The sequence below is a fragment of the Prunus mume genome, linkage group LG5, assembly GCF_029339155.1.
Source record: "Prunus mume cultivar Tortuosa linkage group LG5, ASM2933915v1, whole genome shotgun sequence".
NCBI classification, from domain to species: domain Eukaryota; kingdom Viridiplantae; phylum Streptophyta; class Magnoliopsida; order Rosales; family Rosaceae; genus Prunus; species Prunus mume.
The window spans coordinates 11,254,422-11,273,081 of NC_142702.1; the positions used below are offsets into that span (position 1 = coordinate 11,254,422).

General features: G+C 37.8%; 2 protein-coding genes across 4 annotated transcripts; both read right to left on the reverse strand.

Moving 5' to 3' along the window:
- Window positions 1-577: 577 nt before the first annotated feature.
- LOC103331132 (uncharacterized) lies at window positions 578-2,746 on the reverse strand. Its single transcript, XM_089052765.1, has 2 exons — window positions 1,995-2,746; window positions 578-944 (listed from the first exon to the last, which is right to left on the reverse strand). The coding sequence occupies exons 1-2, from the start codon at window positions 2,655-2,657 to the stop codon at window positions 786-788; spliced, it is 822 nt and encodes a 273-aa protein (XP_088908891.1). The 5' UTR covers window positions 2,658-2,746; the 3' UTR covers window positions 578-785.
- A 3,882-nt stretch (window positions 2,747-6,628) lies between these two features.
- Window positions 6,629-16,595, reverse strand: LOC103331133 (uncharacterized). 3 transcript variants are annotated; one of them, XM_089052855.1, is made up of 16 exons: window positions 16,241-16,595; window positions 14,979-15,454; window positions 14,495-14,738; window positions 13,583-13,854; window positions 12,495-12,665; window positions 11,584-12,366; window positions 11,346-11,440; window positions 10,699-10,761; window positions 10,460-10,548; window positions 10,286-10,351; window positions 9,168-9,743; window positions 8,856-8,930; window positions 8,587-8,657; window positions 8,412-8,469; window positions 7,895-8,150; window positions 6,629-7,586 (listed from the first exon to the last, which is right to left on the reverse strand). In XM_089052855.1, the coding sequence occupies exons 2-16, from the start codon at window positions 15,398-15,400 to the stop codon at window positions 6,898-6,900; spliced, it is 3,930 nt and encodes a 1,309-aa protein (XP_088908981.1). In that variant the 5' UTR covers window positions 15,401-15,454; window positions 16,241-16,595; the 3' UTR covers window positions 6,629-6,897. The 3 variants fall into 3 exon arrangements, with proteins under 3 accessions (XP_088908981.1, XP_008231964.2, XP_088908982.1); XM_008233742.3 differs by having other exon boundaries at window positions 14,979-15,565; window positions 16,241-16,594; XM_089052856.1 differs by lacking the exon at window positions 16,241-16,595 and having other exon boundaries at window positions 14,495-14,628; window positions 14,694-14,738; window positions 14,979-15,061.
- Window positions 16,596-18,660: the final 2,065 nt, after the last annotated feature.

An 18,660-nucleotide genomic window follows, 5' to 3' on the forward strand; every position in this document is an offset into this window, starting at 1 on the left:
TTTAGAAATTGATTTCAACTAATAACATAGACAAAACTCGAGGTGAAAAAATTTAATGGATAAAGACTTTCAAGCTCTCAAATAAATATTGATGCATATTCACCAATTCTATGAAACAAAGAAGCAAAAATTAAAACTATCCATCCTCAATTGAATTCAAAAACTAGCATAAAATACAGAGAAATTTGCTCAACTAGCCATCATAATTCATAGAAATAAAACCAGAAACTCATAATGAAATTGAATAAAGCTACAATGAGGTGACATATCGATAAAAAAAAAAAAAAAAAAAAAAAAAGAGGTACAAAACAATTCTCATTAAAAAAGAGTAAAACGGTACGTTCATATTTACAAAAGTAAACAAATGCAATTACAAAATTCATAAGCATGTCATCGTGAGTCAAATATAATAAACTCAATTGAAAAATAACATGTCAAATCATATGCCAATTGACAAACAAGGAGGCCATAATTGCATGACCCTCATGCAATTGCATTTGCGTTAAATATTAATAAAAGATGGAAACTAGACAACTTGTATAACCGGTAACCAATTTTTTTTTAAAATATGGGCAGATTGAACATCCAAAAGGAATGGAAGCATTGGTAAATCTCTGCGAAAACAAAAATATTCCAGCAAAGTAACACATTCGACGAATCCAGCATAGTTTAAACAAACAAAAACAAGATGAAAGAAATTACAAAACCGTTGATAAACCAAAAAGGCAACATATTGCAGAAACTAAGATTTCATCTTCAATAAACACTTGCTTCTCTCAGTCAGACTAGGCTTCTACTTTCTCCACATCTTCAATGAGAAGGGGTTTGGTTGGCCTTCCCAACAGGTCTGTGAACTCTTGGAATGGAGATTTGCTGAAGCGCGTCTCTTTCCAGAATTCAGGGGTCAGAAAACCGTAAGTCTTCAGGAGGCAATCGAAAGTAGCCTGCAAAAAATGCATTCACATAAATGATTAGATACAACGCAAATAATACGAGATTCAAGTAACACTTAGTTCGGTCTAGTTAAATTACATCTTTAACTGAGGAATTAAACCCAAACTGAAGGGTGGTGATTATAAATTTTCTTTGTACCAAAGGCAATGGCAAATCAAGAACTAACATGACTACCAAGGAGCAAACTATATAGCATAAAGAAAAATTGACACTCAGGGTCAAAAGGAAAGCTACTCATTTCAATCTGGACTACATTGAAGTCAGAGTCAGCCCTAAACTTAACATATTGGTTCACAGAAGTCCTATCTTGAAGAAGCTCTGCAACATCACCAATCAAATTTATATATTTATTTAATGCTCATACTTCAGAGTCAGGCTGCCAGGATCATCAGAGGGGCCAAGGGCCAGACCCTCCATATCCATTTACCAGCCCAACCATTAAAAAGTTTTCAAAGCCCGACTACACAAAGAAATAGAATTTAGTGCTATCTTGTTCAAACATATTAATGCTTCAACTGCACTTCGTGTCAAAATGCCACTTCCATAATTTCTACAACCACAACATGCACTAAAACTTTTTGCATTCATGCATCCTCAATCATGCAAATACACAAAAACTAAAACTGTTAAATTATATGCCAAATAAGAGATTATCAAGAAAATGTATTAGATCTGCACAAACCATTGCTGAAGCATTAACCAAAGATTTCCCACTTCTAAAAACATGCAAAACAAAATGTTAAAGATTGTTAAGAGCTTCCTGAGATGGGTAGATTTCAATTTCAACTACACAACACTCAACTCCACAAACTATCACATTCTTCTTCCAAATTTCATTTTCATATTTTTACGAGTAAGAACTCTTTGTCCAATTTTTCAATAGATAATTATTAATTCAAGATTAATAGCATCACAAAAAGCTACCCAACACACTCTGATATTTATTAAGCAAACTAAACAACATCCAATAAATAATAATAATATACAAACAATCAACTAATATGAAATCACAAAAAAATACAATGAAAATTTGGATATACCTTGACAAAGTTGCCAAGAGTCTTGGTGGAGCCACGGGAGGAGGTGAAAACATCATCAATACCAGCAAACTGCAGGACCTTCTTGGGCACACGGGCAGCCACAATTCCAGCACCACGGGGAGCGGGCACCATCCTGACTGTGACAGAGCCACACTTGCCGGTCACCTTACACGGCACCGTATGGGGCTTCCCAATCTTGTTACCCCAGTACCCTCTCCTCACCGGAATCACAGACAGCTTAGCCAATATGATCGCGCCACGTATCGCAGTGGCCACCTCCTTGCTGCACTTGACTCCGAGCCCGACGTGCCCATTGCTGTCGCCGACGACGACGAAGGCCTTAAATCGGGTTCTTTGACCGGCCCGGGTCTGCTTCTGGACCGGCATAATCTTCATCACCTCGTCCTTGAGGCTACCGGAGGCGACGAGAGCGTCGATGATCTGGTGCTCCTTGATGGGTAGAGAGTGGAGGTAGATTTGCTCCAGGCTCTTGATCTTGCCTTCCTTCACGAGGCGGCCGAGCTTGGTCACTGGGACCCACTTCTCTTCCTCCTCGCGGCGCCCAGGGCGGCGTCGGCCTCCTCCGCGGCCGCGGTCGCCTCCGCGCCCGCCGAAGCCTCGGCCGAATCCACCACGGCCTCTCTCTGCTGGTCTCTCTGCCATTGTTCTGTGAGAAGGGATGAGAAGGAGAAGGGAGAAGAGTAACGGCTGCAGTGAGAGGGTTTAGGGTTGTGGGCGAAATGAGGGTAGGGATTTGATATCTTCGCTTTTATAGCAAAATGTTTTTTTTTTTTTTTTTTAACAGAAAAAAAGTTAGGTGGTTGTAATATCAACCGTTGGCACCATCCAGCGGCTGAAGTAAGCCCCACCAAACCAAAGAAATAGATTTGTGCTTATGCAGAGAATTTTATTTTCAGTGGGTTTTTAAGGCCCGTTCGGTAATACTCTCAAAGCTCAATTTTCATTTTTTATTATAAATGTGTTATGTATGTCGTGTTCATTTTCACTGAAATTGTTTTTTGAAAACAAATTCAAATTCATGTACAAAAACTAAAAACACCAAGTTTTCATTTTCATTTTCTACCCAATGTATTGGTCTGATTGCTTTATTTTTTCGCTTGGTCTGATTTTTATTTATTTATTTTTCATTTGTCTTTTTTTTTTTTTTTCAATTTTCGGTTTTTCTATTTTGCTATACCAATGCATATTATTTTTATGATAAAACCATCCAGCTTAAAATATGTAATCTAGAAATTGGGTAAAAAATAAACCAATTAAATATGGGTATTTAGATTAGAACACCATTGATGGTAATTAAAATTTATCTTGTTAAAATTACTTTGGGTAATTGGTTTCTTTTAAACCTGTTTCTTTGAAATGACCGGGGCTATTTCCAATTTTGAGAAATAGAGCCCAAGTTTGTTTTGTTAAAATAGCACAGATGAAACCATTCACTTCAGCTTTTTGCAGGAGAAACTAAAATTATCTGTAGCAGTACAATATATCAAGTTTATCATCCCTCCATAATAGGGTCGTTCCGGTTCGTCACCATTACTGTATTTATATTGGGGATTTGCTGCCTTAAGGATGAAGTAAAATGCAGTCAAGATGCATAAATGATGAAATCTGGATATTTTTGACATCTCTGCTAATTCTTTAATTTATTCATGGGTTCATCAGCTCAAATTTTTTAGTTGTCCGTAGGATGCTATGGGTTTGGATAGATCCTTTCAGATATCACCAAGAAATCAAATTGTAGAGAGGCTAGAAGATTGTCGCTTGGCCTTTGATCCGCTATAAAACCGTGGAGAAGCAAAATCTTTATAAATTTAAACTGGTTCTCTCTTTTCATTTTACAATATATTCGATGAAAATCCAAGTATCAACCAATCTGCTGGAGGCAGCCAATTTAAGAACACAAGAAATGGATAGCGTACTGCTAGAGGCAGCCAACCTAAAACCGTGAAGAAATTTGAATACAAGCCTCCACATCCAATGAAGCAATCTTTTAATGGAATGCGAAACAATCTGAGCTCTATAAAGCTACCGAAAACAAAAGAATATTTTCTGATTATCCACATGAAACCAAAGAAAAGAAGTCAAGATACTAATCAACATGTACATGTAACATGATCCTTAGACGGCCTAGTTCTAGATAATGCTACGAGATATAACTACCAAATCTTGTTTTCAAGGAAATCTACTGCCCCACCATTGAATGTTCTTCCAAGCATATTAAGCGTTTGGAGCAAGGGTCAAGCACGAAGGACTGCTGCCAACAAATTATACTGCACGAATTTCTCATGGTTATTTCGGTTATCATACAGTTGACGATGCAACCGCAGAAACTCACAAATATTTAATTACTAAATTAAAAATGACAATTAAACACAAAATAGGTATCAAAGAACATACCAGTGAAAGGAAACTGTGTTTGTCACTTTGTGAAGCTCCTCCATACCTTATTCATTCATTGGTGGTTTGCACACTTCATAACAAGTTTCAGATTCAGCAAGACATCTAAAAGCATGGAATTCTTGAAGTCCATGATGAAAATCTAGAAAAACTTCCATGTTTGACATAAGGTGCATACTTAAAGGTACATTCTCGGAACTAGTATTCGGGTCTATCATTTTATCTTGTGAGCAAAGTCACAAAAAGCATATCGCACCTTTTTTATGATGTGCTACCCGGTTGAAAGCACACCACAAATATCCAGGTGGATGCAAATTCAAGCCCATCGAAGCTGGGTTCCCGCTCCGACTCCCTTTACAAATCCTATTTTGAGAATGCAGGAAGATGGATCATCACTTGCGTATTTAAATGCACAAAGAATGAAAAACAACCGTTCTTCGGTTTCTATTCACTTACCTTTCATCCTTGACTAACACTCTCTCATCATGTCATTTATTAAAACCCTACAATCCATATTTATCCCAACCCTAACTCTAGAAGCCAACATCATCTTACCCAGTTGCTGCACTAGAAAACTCGTGGACCTCCCCTCATGCTAAGTTTTAAGCCATTAAAACTTCTGGAAACATTTTCCATTTTACACCTTGCTACGCGTAGTCCTTAAAACTACTCAAAATATGAATCTTACACTCTTAACACTCCCACAGAATTTCAGAGCTCTCCTACATCAATCATCACACTATATACCTAACTCAGGTTTGCACAAAACAGTTATAGTTCACCTTCAGCCATATAACCCAAAGCATAATTTGCGTTTAAAACACCATTTCAGACTCCCACTGCAAGTACTTAAATCAGTAAAACCTCTCTTGTTATCTCCAAACGCATAGCACTATAGTATCTCTATGGCGAAAAAAGAATCAGAAAACTAAATCCAAAGTACACGGCATTGCATCTAGACAATATGTAGTTTAAGGACTAAAAAAGAACAAGAAAATATATTGAAGGGCATACAAGATGTCCAGAACAAAAAGTTGATATTCAGAGAAAAGACAGGAGCAACAAGAAAGGAGGGGAGAGACGACATCAGTCAGTGACCTAGGTTTGCATGTTTTGCCTACATTTCTGGCAGAATTGTCAAACTGGATGAATTCAAAATTATTAGAAAAGGTAAGGGTAATCACAGGGATCAAAGAAAATTTGAAGTATAAAGTGTAGGGCCAGAAAAAATGCAATCAAGCTTTTATATAGATTTATAAGCAAATATTGTTTCAACTTTTAAGGAATGAATGACAAAGAAAGTTCAGGAAAGGAAAGAACAATCATAGAAACAATGCAAAGAGCCACAATTTCCAATGTAATAAACGCAAGAAGAACAATGGTTTCTCACTATTGAATGAATATACTCTTATTTGAATAGATTAATAAACTATAAACAAGCTAATGAGTAATGATCCTCAACAGGAAGTGAATAATCAAAGTATCATAACCATAAAATAAAGACAAAACTAGTCACGCAAATAAGAAAGAATATATAGTAGGAGCCCAAGAACAATTCCAACTTCCTGATCTGTATAACTATTCCAACCAGATTATAGGGCAAGGAGAAAAAGCATATTCCTTAGCCATTACGCAACACCTGCTTAGCATCTTACGGTAAAAATGAAGAACCTGGCACAGAAACTTGCAAGCTATATTGAGGACAAGCATCTCCCACAAATCCGACCTACAACAGCAGAGCACAAAAAAGAAGTTCAAGTAAAGAAACCACCAAAAGCAAATGAAACAAATAAAAAAAAAAGATGTGATAAAGTTTGAAGTGGATGTTCGTAGAATCAAGTTTCTAAACAGAATGAAATAGTCACGAAATTACATAATTAGAACCCCCTTACCTATACATGCAGAGGTCTTGACTTTAACAGCTCCTGAAACAGAAATAAACCAGAAAAAATTCCCATTTTCTAGAAGCAAAACAAATACCAAGTAACGTTAAGCCCAAGAGCAAAAGTTGTTAGGAGATAAGCTCATAAACAACTTGACAACAACAATCAAGACTCCCTATCAGGTGTAGACCCACTCTAGTTAACCAAATAGATAACCCACCCGTCAAACACACTGACACAGAGTATCTAAAATTGGAAGGAAAGTAGCTATCACCTCAGTAAGCACTTAAATATATTCTTAATAGAAGAAGTTATAAATGCTAGAGAAAACAGAAATGAAAGAAGCAAACTACGGTTCAAAAGAATACTGTTATTTGTTATGACAGGAGAATTTATCAGCATGACATAAACAATTGAGATTTGTTTTTGTTTTCCTTTTTTTTTTTATATAACTTCTTTAGATAAGTATACAAAAAGAATGGCCATAATTACATGTGCCTGTTTGTCAGAGCCATAACTTATATTAGCAGGTTGCCCTCTGACAATAACACCATCAATGTTGTCTAAATGTCAAACAATCCAAGGAAATATACAGTATGCTGTTCTCACAGAAGCATATTTAAATCCGAGAGGTCATCCATAGGTATGTCAAGCCCCTCCGCAATATGATCTTGCAAACCGTCCTCATCAAAGTTCAACCAAGTACTCAGATCTTGATTCCCATCGAGGTCATTGTCTACTCCTAGTTCTATGGAGTCTAATTCATTCAACTGCATGTTTGCACAATCTATCTGTTTCTTGGTCTCTGTGGGACCCTCATAATTGTCATTATAGCGTACCGGCCCGACCTCTCGTTTTCTGTTATTACTATTGCCACCAACTTCAATAAAACCACTAGCTGAAGCGACATTGCTAACCAACCCATTTCCTGAAGTTGATAGCTGAGCTGTCTTCTGCTTGGGCTTTGTTTTCGTTTTACGCTCACCCTTATTGTTACCCAATGATTGACGGCCAGCTTTGGCAACAGAATTTCTGGCTGATACATCTTTGTCCCTTTCTCTCTCACTTCTTTTCCCTTTTGCTCGGCCCAGCATAGTACCAGGATTTGATGCAGCTTTCAAGGAAGGACTGCCAACATCATCTAGCAGAACTTCCTTCTTTTTCCCTCTGTAAAATATTGGTCCATTTTTAGCATAGTCCTTCGCAGAGCGATGGGTAAGACTTCCAAAAGTACCATCAGAATCTCTGCCATACTTGTTAAGATGATCGTGCCGCTCCGCCCAATTGGAAGAACCTGTGAGCAAAAAAAAGGCATTTACTGAAATCAGGTCACCCTAGATTAAGTTTCTGTGAAAAAAATATCTTTAAATAATTAGGGATGTTTGGAAAAAAATCCACATAATGGGAAAGCACAAAACCAGTGCATAGTTTTTGTCTGATATATATGGCCTCTGACTGAACACCTGCTTTCAATATCTTGGTAAATATGCATATTGTAGCACATAAATTTCCTAATGTACACACACAAACACAGAGTAAAGTATGCTAAAACTACAAATACACTCATCAAAAGCACAAAAATATAAATAATTAAAGGCCAACCTGACACCACGGGCTCTTGGTGAGAGGTTTGATTTTCAGGTGGCAAACTTAAGCCATCGCATTTCATGGGTTCCGCATTGCCTCCGTGAAGCGGTGCAGCGAAAATGACATCTCGAAGTGCAGGCTCATTAAAGCAACTTATTCCATTTTCTTCATATTTGCGACATCTAGCAAGAGTCCTCTTCGTATAAGCAACAGCAACATGTTTTGGAACCTTAGCAATCTTATATTTTGAAGCAATACTTCCTCGAGTGGCCTACAGAAACCAGAAAATGGGACCTTTTATTGTCTCCGTAACACTTCATATGCTACAATTAAAATTCAGCAAAATGTGCATATTGAGGCATTTTAAATCAATATCTATCATTTGTGGGTAATTCAGTCAAGATGTGTAAGTAATAGATTTGGGAACATGCAAGTTTGAATTCCATCCCATATGATACACTGTAATACATGATAGATAGCTTCTAATATTGGAGGAATAAACAATGGGAAAATAAGCAATTGCAAAAGGTACCAGAAGCTTTCTGTAAGCCGACTCAACAAGCTTGTCCATGGCAACCTGGTCACGCCGCCTGCAATTCAACAACATAAGATTGAACTTCCACAGAATCTAAGAATTGATATTGTGCTGATGTTCCTAATGAAAAATGTTATACTACAAACTTCCAAAACACATTTGAATATCCTACCGTCTTTCGATGTCCATGCTTTCTTCAATTGCTTTAATAAATTTGTTCAACTGCTTCTTCTTCCCATCAACCTAGAGTGTCCGAAGAATCAGAAAAATCAAACTATGAGACAAAAATAGGAAAAGATGTAGAAATGACTCAGAATTTACCAATTGCAAGATAATAATTGTGCAAACAAAGTATTGAGAAGAAATAACTCTGTACAAGTTCAGTTTAACAATGCGGAAACTCAATTATGTTCATAAAAAGTGAAATCTAAGGACCGTAACCTGTTGGTGAAGTAGCTTCTCTAGTCCAACAATATCTTGATCAATTGCTTCATCATCTCCATCTGATAGATCAGGCTGAGACAAGGGAAACGGTAAGGGTGTTAGATTAATGTAAGAAAGGTGTTGAGAAAGGCAACTGAGAGAGAGAGAGCTGTCATTCAAAGTAGTTCCCCAGTTCCCAATTCTGCAGTGGAAGTCATGCAAATTTCTAGCAGAAAAAAGGACTGACCCAGAAAAACTGAGTAGAGTGAAACTATACAGTCGCAGAGCCGAGCAATTATACATCATCACTTAAATAAGTTAAGAACTTACCACTGTTTCTTGATATAGGTCAACACTCTGCAGCTCCAACAAGAGTCTATCCTCCAGAGACATCTGCTCATATGGGCAACCATTTTCAGAAAACGCAGGGAACAGACCACTCCCTGAATGCAATACTGCAAAATCTACTTTCGACAAATCATCTGCAAGTATTTGATTACAGATTCCTGTGGCATTAGCAAAGCCACTAGTCCCATTGCAGGGGAGACTGTCAACGGAACAGTGATTGAGATGAGGACCCAAATTGGTTTCGTTTGCAAACTGAATCCCAACCCTGTTCCTTGGCTCAACATTAATAGAGGCGCATGTAGCAGTGGAAGAAACATCTCTGTTATATTGTAAAGACATGGTTCTCCAGTCAATATCTTTTTCAAAATCTTCAATTTCATCTTCCATGATTAGAGCTGACAATACTCTTTGGTACAGTGGAGGCACTTTCTTCATTCTTTCGGAGTCTAATCTTCCACGTGATATACCTCCATTTTGAATATGGTCTTGCAAGTTCCTCTCTTTTGATCCAGAAGCAAGAGTCTTGGACGCAAAATTTTCTTCACGCACAATATCACCCTGAGAAAACAAGATAACTTCATAAGTAACAAGATGTCTGGCATCCTACTCAGCAGGATGTTTGTCTTCGTCAAGAACACCTAATAGTAAAGTAGAAGTTAAGCAAAATGAGCTGATTAGAATAATTTTAAATATCATCAAGATTGAACCCATAGAATGTCTTCGTTTTTTTTTTTTTCCTTTAGATGACAAGTTGAATTGATGTATGTCCTTGCAAGCAAACTATCATTTTCAAAATTCATACCACCACTCATCATTCTAACTGCAGGATACTGCATGCAAAGTTTGGTAAAACAGGAGTTGGAAAATGTGTTATTAAACATTTGAAAACCATAAGAATGCATAAAAGCATAGCGTAAATACACATCTGGAATGGCACACTTTGGGATGAGATAAAAGGGTCAAAATTCAAGTATTCCATCAAATTAAATATGACACTGGATTAAAAACTACCAAGATTAAGTGTAAAGAAGATGGAAGAGAGTGCAAAATTAGAAATCATAACATGCTATCGAACAACATAATTGGCTATTAGACATTACCGTAACATTACTTCCATTGCCAAACATCAGAGACATGCATTCATCCTTCTCCTCCATACATATGAGCTGATTCAAATGGAAACATAAAAATATAGAAAGAGTTTGTCAGGGACCATATCAATCTAATAAAATAGATTTTTTTAGAGAGAAGTAGTTATAAATTTTAGAAACTACCTGCTCCTTCAAGTAAGATGCCTCCTCTAAACTGACAGGACCAAAGATTGGTTCCATTTTCTTCCAAAATGGACTAGAACAAGCAAAATCTACAAAAACAACCAAACAATACCATGGTGAAAAATATGTATATGAACATAACACATTCATAATAATGCAAATATGTGTTCATATAATACATAAAGTATATATTGCTAAATGAAGGAGAGAAAAAAACAATATTGGTCTTAGAAACATACTTCTGGAATTACAAGCAAAAGCTGCAGCTGCTAAAAGTTCTTCACGGTCATCACCCGATTCACCTGAAACATGAAATGCAATAGCATATCATTGCAACCCATTGATTTCAAAGAGCCAAACCCTGATATGCAGTATGCATTGTAGTCTATTTTCTATAGGAAAAAATATGAAGAAATGAAAACAATATATCTCATCATAGAAGATTCGAAATCATATAATGGAAATCAGGTTTCTCGTCATTGACTGAGTGTACACATGCATACCAATGAAAGTTAATTCTTTTTGGCAGATGACATAAAAATATACAGCAATGTATTTAACCAAATACCCAAACCCTAATACTATTTGATGTCTGAGAAATTTAGAAGAGAATAACTTTTATTACTGGCATGCGATGAAGACCAAAACTTATCAAAGCCTGCAAAAAATTTTAAAGAACACATCCAGGCAGAGTTTTTGCAAGTTCTGATATCTAGGAAGCCCAAACATCCTAAAACAAGTCATAACTCTAAATTTTAGTTTGCACTCCCAAAAATAACCTCCAAGTATAATAATTTCTTTTAGCAACCTTTTGGTATCATTACAATAACACATAGCCAAAGCACCTAATCCAAACATACCAATGAATGAAAAACTAGTACAGTACCTGCAAAATCAGGAGACCCGTTGGTTGATATATGCCCCGGACAAGCAAAGGCCTTCCGATCTGACAGTTTCTTCAGAGGAGGGCGTCCTGACTTACTGAAACAAGAAAAAACAACAAAGCTTAGATATAACGATGACGAGATCTGGTTTAACAGGAAAATGAAAACAAAAGATTGAAATAGAAATTGGTTGACACTGAAACAGAACATTAATAAATAAATAAATAAATGAGTTAACACCTTCCATTCCTCTCAGAACCAGGCCTCATACTTTTAAGTGGCTTTGTCGAGGCTGGAGTCTCCAATTTTTCCCTAGTAGCTACAGTGCTAGCCCTAGAAATGGATGAACCCCTACCACTCCTTCCCTGTCTCCGCACACCAACTCCAATTTCCTCTTTATTGAGCAGTTTATTCTTCTTTGTAGGCAATAGGGAAGAACCAGTATTCTGTACAGCAGTCGCAGCTCTATCATCTACTTCACCACCACCTGGTCCTTTCTCTTTCAATCTACTTTCACGGTTTTCACCAGCACCAGATTCTTCACTTTCAGATAATCTGGCAGGAGATGAAACAATTTCTTGTTTAACTCTGATTTGGTGGGCACAATTCGAAACACTCTTTTGAAGCAGCCCATTGGTTCCAAAAGAATTTAACCTAGCACCAGCATCAGAAGGGGAATAGCCTTCTGAGGGTATCTGCAGTTCATCATGGTTTGACACAGGAGACACTAGATTTGATCTTCTGGTTCGAGAGATTTTTTGTGGTCTCTGACCAACCCATTGAGCCATGGGGGGTGAGGCTGATCCTGTGGGCATAGGACGCTTGCGATTGATAGCCCCACTTATGGAATGATTTTTGTTTACAGTTGCAGGTTGTTCCCATCCCTCAGGTGTTCCAGATGTACGAGGAAAACTAGGAGATGAGTTGCTTGCTGTGATAGGGCCATTTCTTGGTGCCCTTGAAGCCTTTCCTTTTGTCACTGGAGTAGGACTGGGTATTTGACTATCCTCACGAACATTTAATCTGAACAGAGTGATTACCAAATAAGACATTTAGCAAGTCAGTATAAAATACTATGATAACAAATCAGTCAAAGAAATCTTTAATGCAGCTACAAGAAACTCTTTTATGAGCAAAGTATGAGTACATACTTATTGTTTCCCTTTGATCCAAGTCGCTCCTTACTCAACCCAGCCATTAAATCCCTTGAAAGAGAGACCTTGTCCAGCTCATTCTTTAGCACAACACGGGCATTAGCATTGGCAGACAAGGAATTAGAGTCTAACTTGTTAATGCCATTACCACCATTAAATGACCCTGATCTGTAAGAGTTGAGAAGTTTCACATATTAGTTATAGCAAGCAGCAAAAAAGACTAATAATGGGCACAACCAACTAAAGTATTATTGCAAGAAAGCAAGACAAGTTTGGAGGAAAATGGATGAGTAGGAATCATCTAATGACGATGACCCAGAAAATGTCCACATAATTCATGATCAAACCACCACTTCCTTAAAGAAGAGAATGAAATTTTAAAAAACACATGCGCACAAAGTTCAATGATTATAACAACTTTGGTGAACAAATGACACAACACATGATTTCGTCTTTCACTTCTTAGGGCTTTACATATTAAAGAGGAGACCCCTTAACAAAATTGTTCAGAAATATGTGGAACAAGAGAGTAATATAATCACACATGTAATAAAATTGTCTTGGAAAACCCACAAATATTTATTCCCAAGTTGAAATGTAACTCCCTTAACACTCAAATCTCCAAATACCTTAATTTTAATAGCATCAACCTCCCACAACTAAAGCTGAGCTTGAACTCTGTCACAGTTGTACCAAACTAAGCTCAACAGGCCTTAGTTTGGCTAGCTTAAATTGTTTAAAGCCTGGCCCTAAGAAAGATTTGCATTGCAAAAAAGATGACAAAATCAAGAAATTGACATTTCCGAATTGCAACGATTATTCTTCTATTCAATTTTACACTTTACAGGTCAAAAAAGGATTTTAATGAGAAAAAAGAACATCAAAGCTAGTTTTGTAGTATCAAACTATTCAACAACAAAACAGCATGCCAGGACAGAAATCTACAAGGCTGCAAGTTTAAATAATAAAAATTAGTTTGTAACACTACATTAATTTCATGGTTCTATAAAGTTGTCGTGGATACTTAAAATTACAACTCAATTTGATTAGAGTTTTTTTTTTTTTTTAAACATATAAGAAGTCACCTGAAACCTTGAGCATCACTAGCTTGGGGACCAGGCTCATCAGCAGGCTTATGATGCAAGTTTCGTTTTAGCTCTGCATCACCATCCATGGGTCTGCTAAATACAGTGCCTACAGAACGCTTCCTTTTCATCTTCTTATCCCATGCTTCCCCTCCAGCAGGCAGTCTGCGAATCTTTTCCTCAACAACATCAGAGCCTTCACCTCTAAGCATATCCCTATCCTTTCCCATGACCACAGGCTGCCTTGTGAGCATATTACTTCTGCCTTCAGCCTGAAAGAATAAAGTTAACCACACAAATTATATGTTATTCAGTAACACAGGTAACTTGATGTGAAATTCTGATAGAATCAGCAAGTCGGGATTTTAAAGTTAGGATGATAATGCTAAATCTGAAAGGTCAGTACTACTCTGTCAGAGAAATTTAGTAAATCTTTGGCACCAGTTAATTTTTACATTTATAGTTTCCTTTCAGTCTTTTGTTGTTTCATATGCCACTACCTATGTTTGCGTTGTGATTTTGATCTGATTTCTCTTCCCAGGTTGTATTTCCTTTCTCTTTTGTAAGACTAACATTTCTTATTAAAAAACCACAAAGATATCAAAATTTGATCATTGATCTTTCTTGCACAAACTACAGATTTGAATACTAACAACAGATGAAAATGCGTCTGTGGGTTCATTTCTTTGTATGTGCACATACACACATAAGTGTGTATGTACATCCATGTTTGTATGCAACTGTTTATAGTGTTAATGCACACAGATATGTATGCATGCATGCAATGTAGTAATCAAATTCGTACCACACAGGATACTAACAAACTTGTATGCAATCAAACCACAAGGTCAAATCTAATAATCCAAAATTTATATAGAGAAGAAGACAATTCAAAAGTTGCTGTATACAAACCCTTATTTCTGTGACCGATGAGCGAACACGTCTATTCATCACGACAGTCTTAGTCCTGTCTTCCAGCCTTTGATTCATAAGATCTGAAGAGTTTCGATTCATCTGAGCTCCCATCTTCGGCAAGTTTGACCCACCTGATCTTTCATTTGTTATAAACTCATTCCTTTGCTGCTTCTTTAAGTTTAAAGCTTCACAATACCTGTTCAATTTGTCTATAGATTCATCCAACCGTTTTGCTCTAACCCTGACCAAAAAGTGTTGCAACATCAATAGAGGGCTAACTTTTAGAATAAAATATACATACACATTGACACAAACAACCAAAGGTATAGTATCCAGGGAAACATGTAGAGACAAGGCAGAAAGTTCAATTATCTTTATTAGAAGTACAGATTTATTTTTGAACTTCATAAAAAACTTATAGCATCACTAAAGAGGATCTGAAGGCACAAATGAACAATATCAGACGAGTCACTCAAATTACCTGGCCTTGTTTGAGGCATCTAGCACGCTGGCTTTGACCCACTTTAGTTCCTCTGTAGCCACTGCAGGGTGAGGCTTTAGATGAGCTGTTCCAAATGCATTGTCTTCTGCAGTTCCCCCAAAAGATACTCCCAGAACCCTCCTTAACTCACCTAGCGAAGGACACTTCTGATCTGCCATTGTAATAGGATCTAACATCAAGCACTGAGGCAGTGGAGGCAAATTCCCTGTCGAAGAAGCACTGCCCCTGGGTGTACAACCACCAGAACTAAACATCCGACTCTCACTACCCTCACGGAAGCTTCCAGACCTATCCAAACTGGCACCAGGGTAATTTCCCCTCAGCCCATTTGGGTAGGACCCTGCAAAGGCCAACTCCTCTGGACTGGCAGAACTCATCTCAAATCTCACACTTCCGGCCATTACTCAGGCCCAAGGGAACAAGCTCATATCAACAAATAGCTTCTTCCTCGAAACCTAGTTTAACTCACTCAAGAAACAATCTCAAAAGGAGTGATCTACAAGTAACTCGATTTTGGACAAATCATATCCATAAATAAATGCCTATTTAAGGTTCTCTGACCATATCTACAATACACATGGAGTTAGAATTAGTACAAAACCAAAAACCATTCAAAATTTGTTCTTTAAATAAATTCATCAATAATTTATACTCAATAAAGTAAATATAAAACACTAATCTTTATAGGAAACAATTATAATACAGTGGCGTGTAACTAAACAAATAGTACTAAAGTTTTTTTTTATTTTTTTATTTTTCTGTTGCCAAACAAATGGTACTAAAGTTTATGTAACTTCACTTTACAAAAACAGAACTGAGTTCAGATAACTCAAAACAGAGTTGACTAAAAGCTTCCGTTTCCTCATTTCCCAAAAGAAATGCAAACGACATCTAGATTCTAAATTATATATCTTCTGAGGTTCCTACATTTACTGAGCAACTCAACAACTACAAGTATCCATATATTACTTTTTTTTTATATGACTCAACTCCAAAATCAACCTTTATCACTATGAAAACCACATAAACAGCTCAAATTCAAACCAATTCGGATAAAAAAAACTGACAATCACAATATTCAGAAGAAAAACAAAATCAACCACCCGCTATGCAACCTGATTCAAGCTACTAAAAACTAGGGTTTACCGAAATTGCACCAAATTGAACCCGAATTTCCCTGGCAAATACAAAATTCGGACCAAGAAAAGCTATACACAAATTGAAACGGAAGCGAGACGTACCGGCATTGACCGATCGAGCAAGAGATCGAATTGAAGGGAGGACAAAGTATCAGTGAATTCTAGGGATTTGGGTTTTGGGCATTGGAGGCTTGCAGCTGTCGTCGTGGAGATTCTGTGAGAGAGAAAGAGGGGGGAAAGAGGAATTGCTGAGGGTCCCACAGTAATTTAGGGGCTGACCTTTGACTGCCGAGTCCAGGAGAGGAGAGAGGAGAAGACAATAGGACTAAAAATCAGGGCCTTTTATCTGGTTTTGGGTTTTGTTTGGGTAACCGCTGGATTGGACCGCTGCTCCCTCGGTCCCCTTAAATTTAGAGAGGGACGGCAAAAAATTTCTTCTTATTTTTCACTTTTGTTTTTAATTATTTTCCTTCATAGGCAAAGCCATGAACATGATTCAATCATAGGCTCTCTCTTATTTTCTTTTATTTGCCTCTCATTGTACCTTTTCTAGGCATATGTGGAGGTTGTGGATAGTGTGGGTAATGTATGGGACAAAAAATGATGTAATTGGGAAGAAAAAAAAAAGAGGTTTGGATTTGCAAAAAATGGACTTGGAGTTGACTTGGGAGTTTGATTCGTGATGTGTGTGTATCTAACTTTGATGCAACACTACAAGAACATGTGTTCAGGTCAAACAAGGTACACAACGAAAACGTAGCTCTAACCAAAAATTCTATTTGTCTAAAAGAAAAGGAAGCTTTGGAAAAGTTCTTGATGGGGTAGGCATGGGTTAGGTTAGGTTGGGTTGGTTTTAGTCTCAACCCGATATATAGTGGTTTATGATTTTTTGAATCCAAAATCCGCTCATTATTAGGCTAACCCAACTCAACCCAAACTTGTTGTGATCTGGTTTGGTGGTTCAATCAAGTTGACTCAAAATTATGCATACTTTTAAGTTTTGGTTCCAACCTGTACATAACAATTTATGATATTTTGAACCCAAGACCCGCTCATTTTAGACCAACCAAACCCACTATAATCAAGTTGACCCAAAACACCTACTTCTTATCATGTGTCACCCCATTTTACTTTCTTATTTCCATCCATGCTATTTATTAGTAAGGGAATATTTATCATAAATCTATTGTCAATAAGTTGATGTGTCTTAGTTGGAGTACAATCATTCTATGGTACCACAAGAGTACCATACTCATATTTTCATTAGTAAATAACCCAGTGACATTTTAAAAATTATATAAGCAAGCTTAGAAAATAAAACGATAACTAGAGTCGTTAGTGGGACTTTAAACAAAACTATACCTTTTAAGGGGAAATTCCATTTATTTCTCCATTTTAAAGCAATAAGAGAGGAGTGTCGTATCACTACATTGGAGTGTCAATGATAACATCAAAAAAGAGTGACGATATTAGCACTCTTCATTTAGCTTTTGCATTCTAAAAATTATTGTGTCATAGTAGGCGTCTGCACACCCATTTTGGGCCAAGGGAGTCAATTGACCCACAAAATGCTAGAAACTACCATTGAAGCAGAGATTGTTGACTCCCTGAACCTAGAGCTGTCAAAGGTGAAGGCCAGCCATTTAAAATCGGGCCATTGAATTATTCGAGATCGGCCGTGTCGACTTAACTCATTTATTAAAACATTGAACCCACCCCCTATCACATCCCGAGATCAGCTCCGCAATACGATCATGCGCTTTGGGCCCCATTTTCTGCCCTCACGGTTTTGTTTCTAGGAACTCACGAGCAACTTCCCAGTGGGTCACCCATCCTGAGATTGCTCTAGCCCCAACTCGCTTAACTTCGGAGTTCCCATGACTCGAAGCTAGTGAGCTCCCAAAAGGCCTCGTGCTAAATGGAGGTGGGCATGTACATATAAGGCACATCACCCTCTCTCCGTTGGTCGATGTTGGATATTATCATCCACCCCATAAGGCCCCGACGTCCTCGTCGGCACACTTGCACCACACGCAGAGTGATTCGATACCAAATTGTCACATCCCGAGATCGGCTCCAGTAGCACGACATCGCCCGCTTTGGGCCCCTTCTCTCGTAGCACGATCATCGCCCACTTTGGGCCCCTTCTCGCCCTCACGGTTTTGTTTCGGGAACTCACGAGCAACTTCCCAGTTGGTCACCCATCCCGAGATTGCTCTAGCCCCAACTCGCTTAACTCGGAGTTTCCATGACTCGGCCGTGAGCTCCCAAAAGGCCTCGTGCTAGATGGAGGCGGGTATGTACATATAAGGCACATCACCCCCTATTCGTTAGTCGATGTGGGATGTTACACCCCCACCCAAAACCAAGTCCATATTGAACCAAGTCGTGCCTAACATGGCCCACCAAGAATCATGCCTAGGACATGTCGTGTCCCATTTAAACAGGCTGGACTCATATAGTGCTAGGTCGACCCAACTCGTTTGACACGTCTACCCAGATCTGAGTGGTTAGGCAGGAAT

Bases quoted from the DNA above. Each gene is read 5' to 3' on its own strand.
- LOC103331132 (XM_089052765.1), bottom strand. From the start codon at position 2,657: ATGGCAGAGAGACCAGCAGAGAGAGGCCGTGGTGGATTCGGCCGAGGC. The intron at 945-1,994 runs GTATATCCAAAT...CATTTTTTGCAG, and splicing joins CTCTTGGCAACTTTGTCAAG to GCTACTTTCGATTGCCTCCT.
- LOC103331133 (XM_089052855.1), bottom strand. From the start codon at position 15,400: ATGGCCGGAAGTGTGAGATTTGAGATGAGTTCTGCCAGTCCAGAGGAG. The intron at 12,367-12,494 runs GTATGTACTCAT...CACTCTGTTCAG, and splicing joins GGATCAAAGGGAAACAATAA to ATTAAATGTTCGTGAGGATA. The intron at 11,441-11,583 runs GTGTTAACTCAT...TTCTTGTTTCAG, and splicing joins GGTTCTGAGAGGAATGGAAG to TAAGTCAGGACGCCCTCCTC.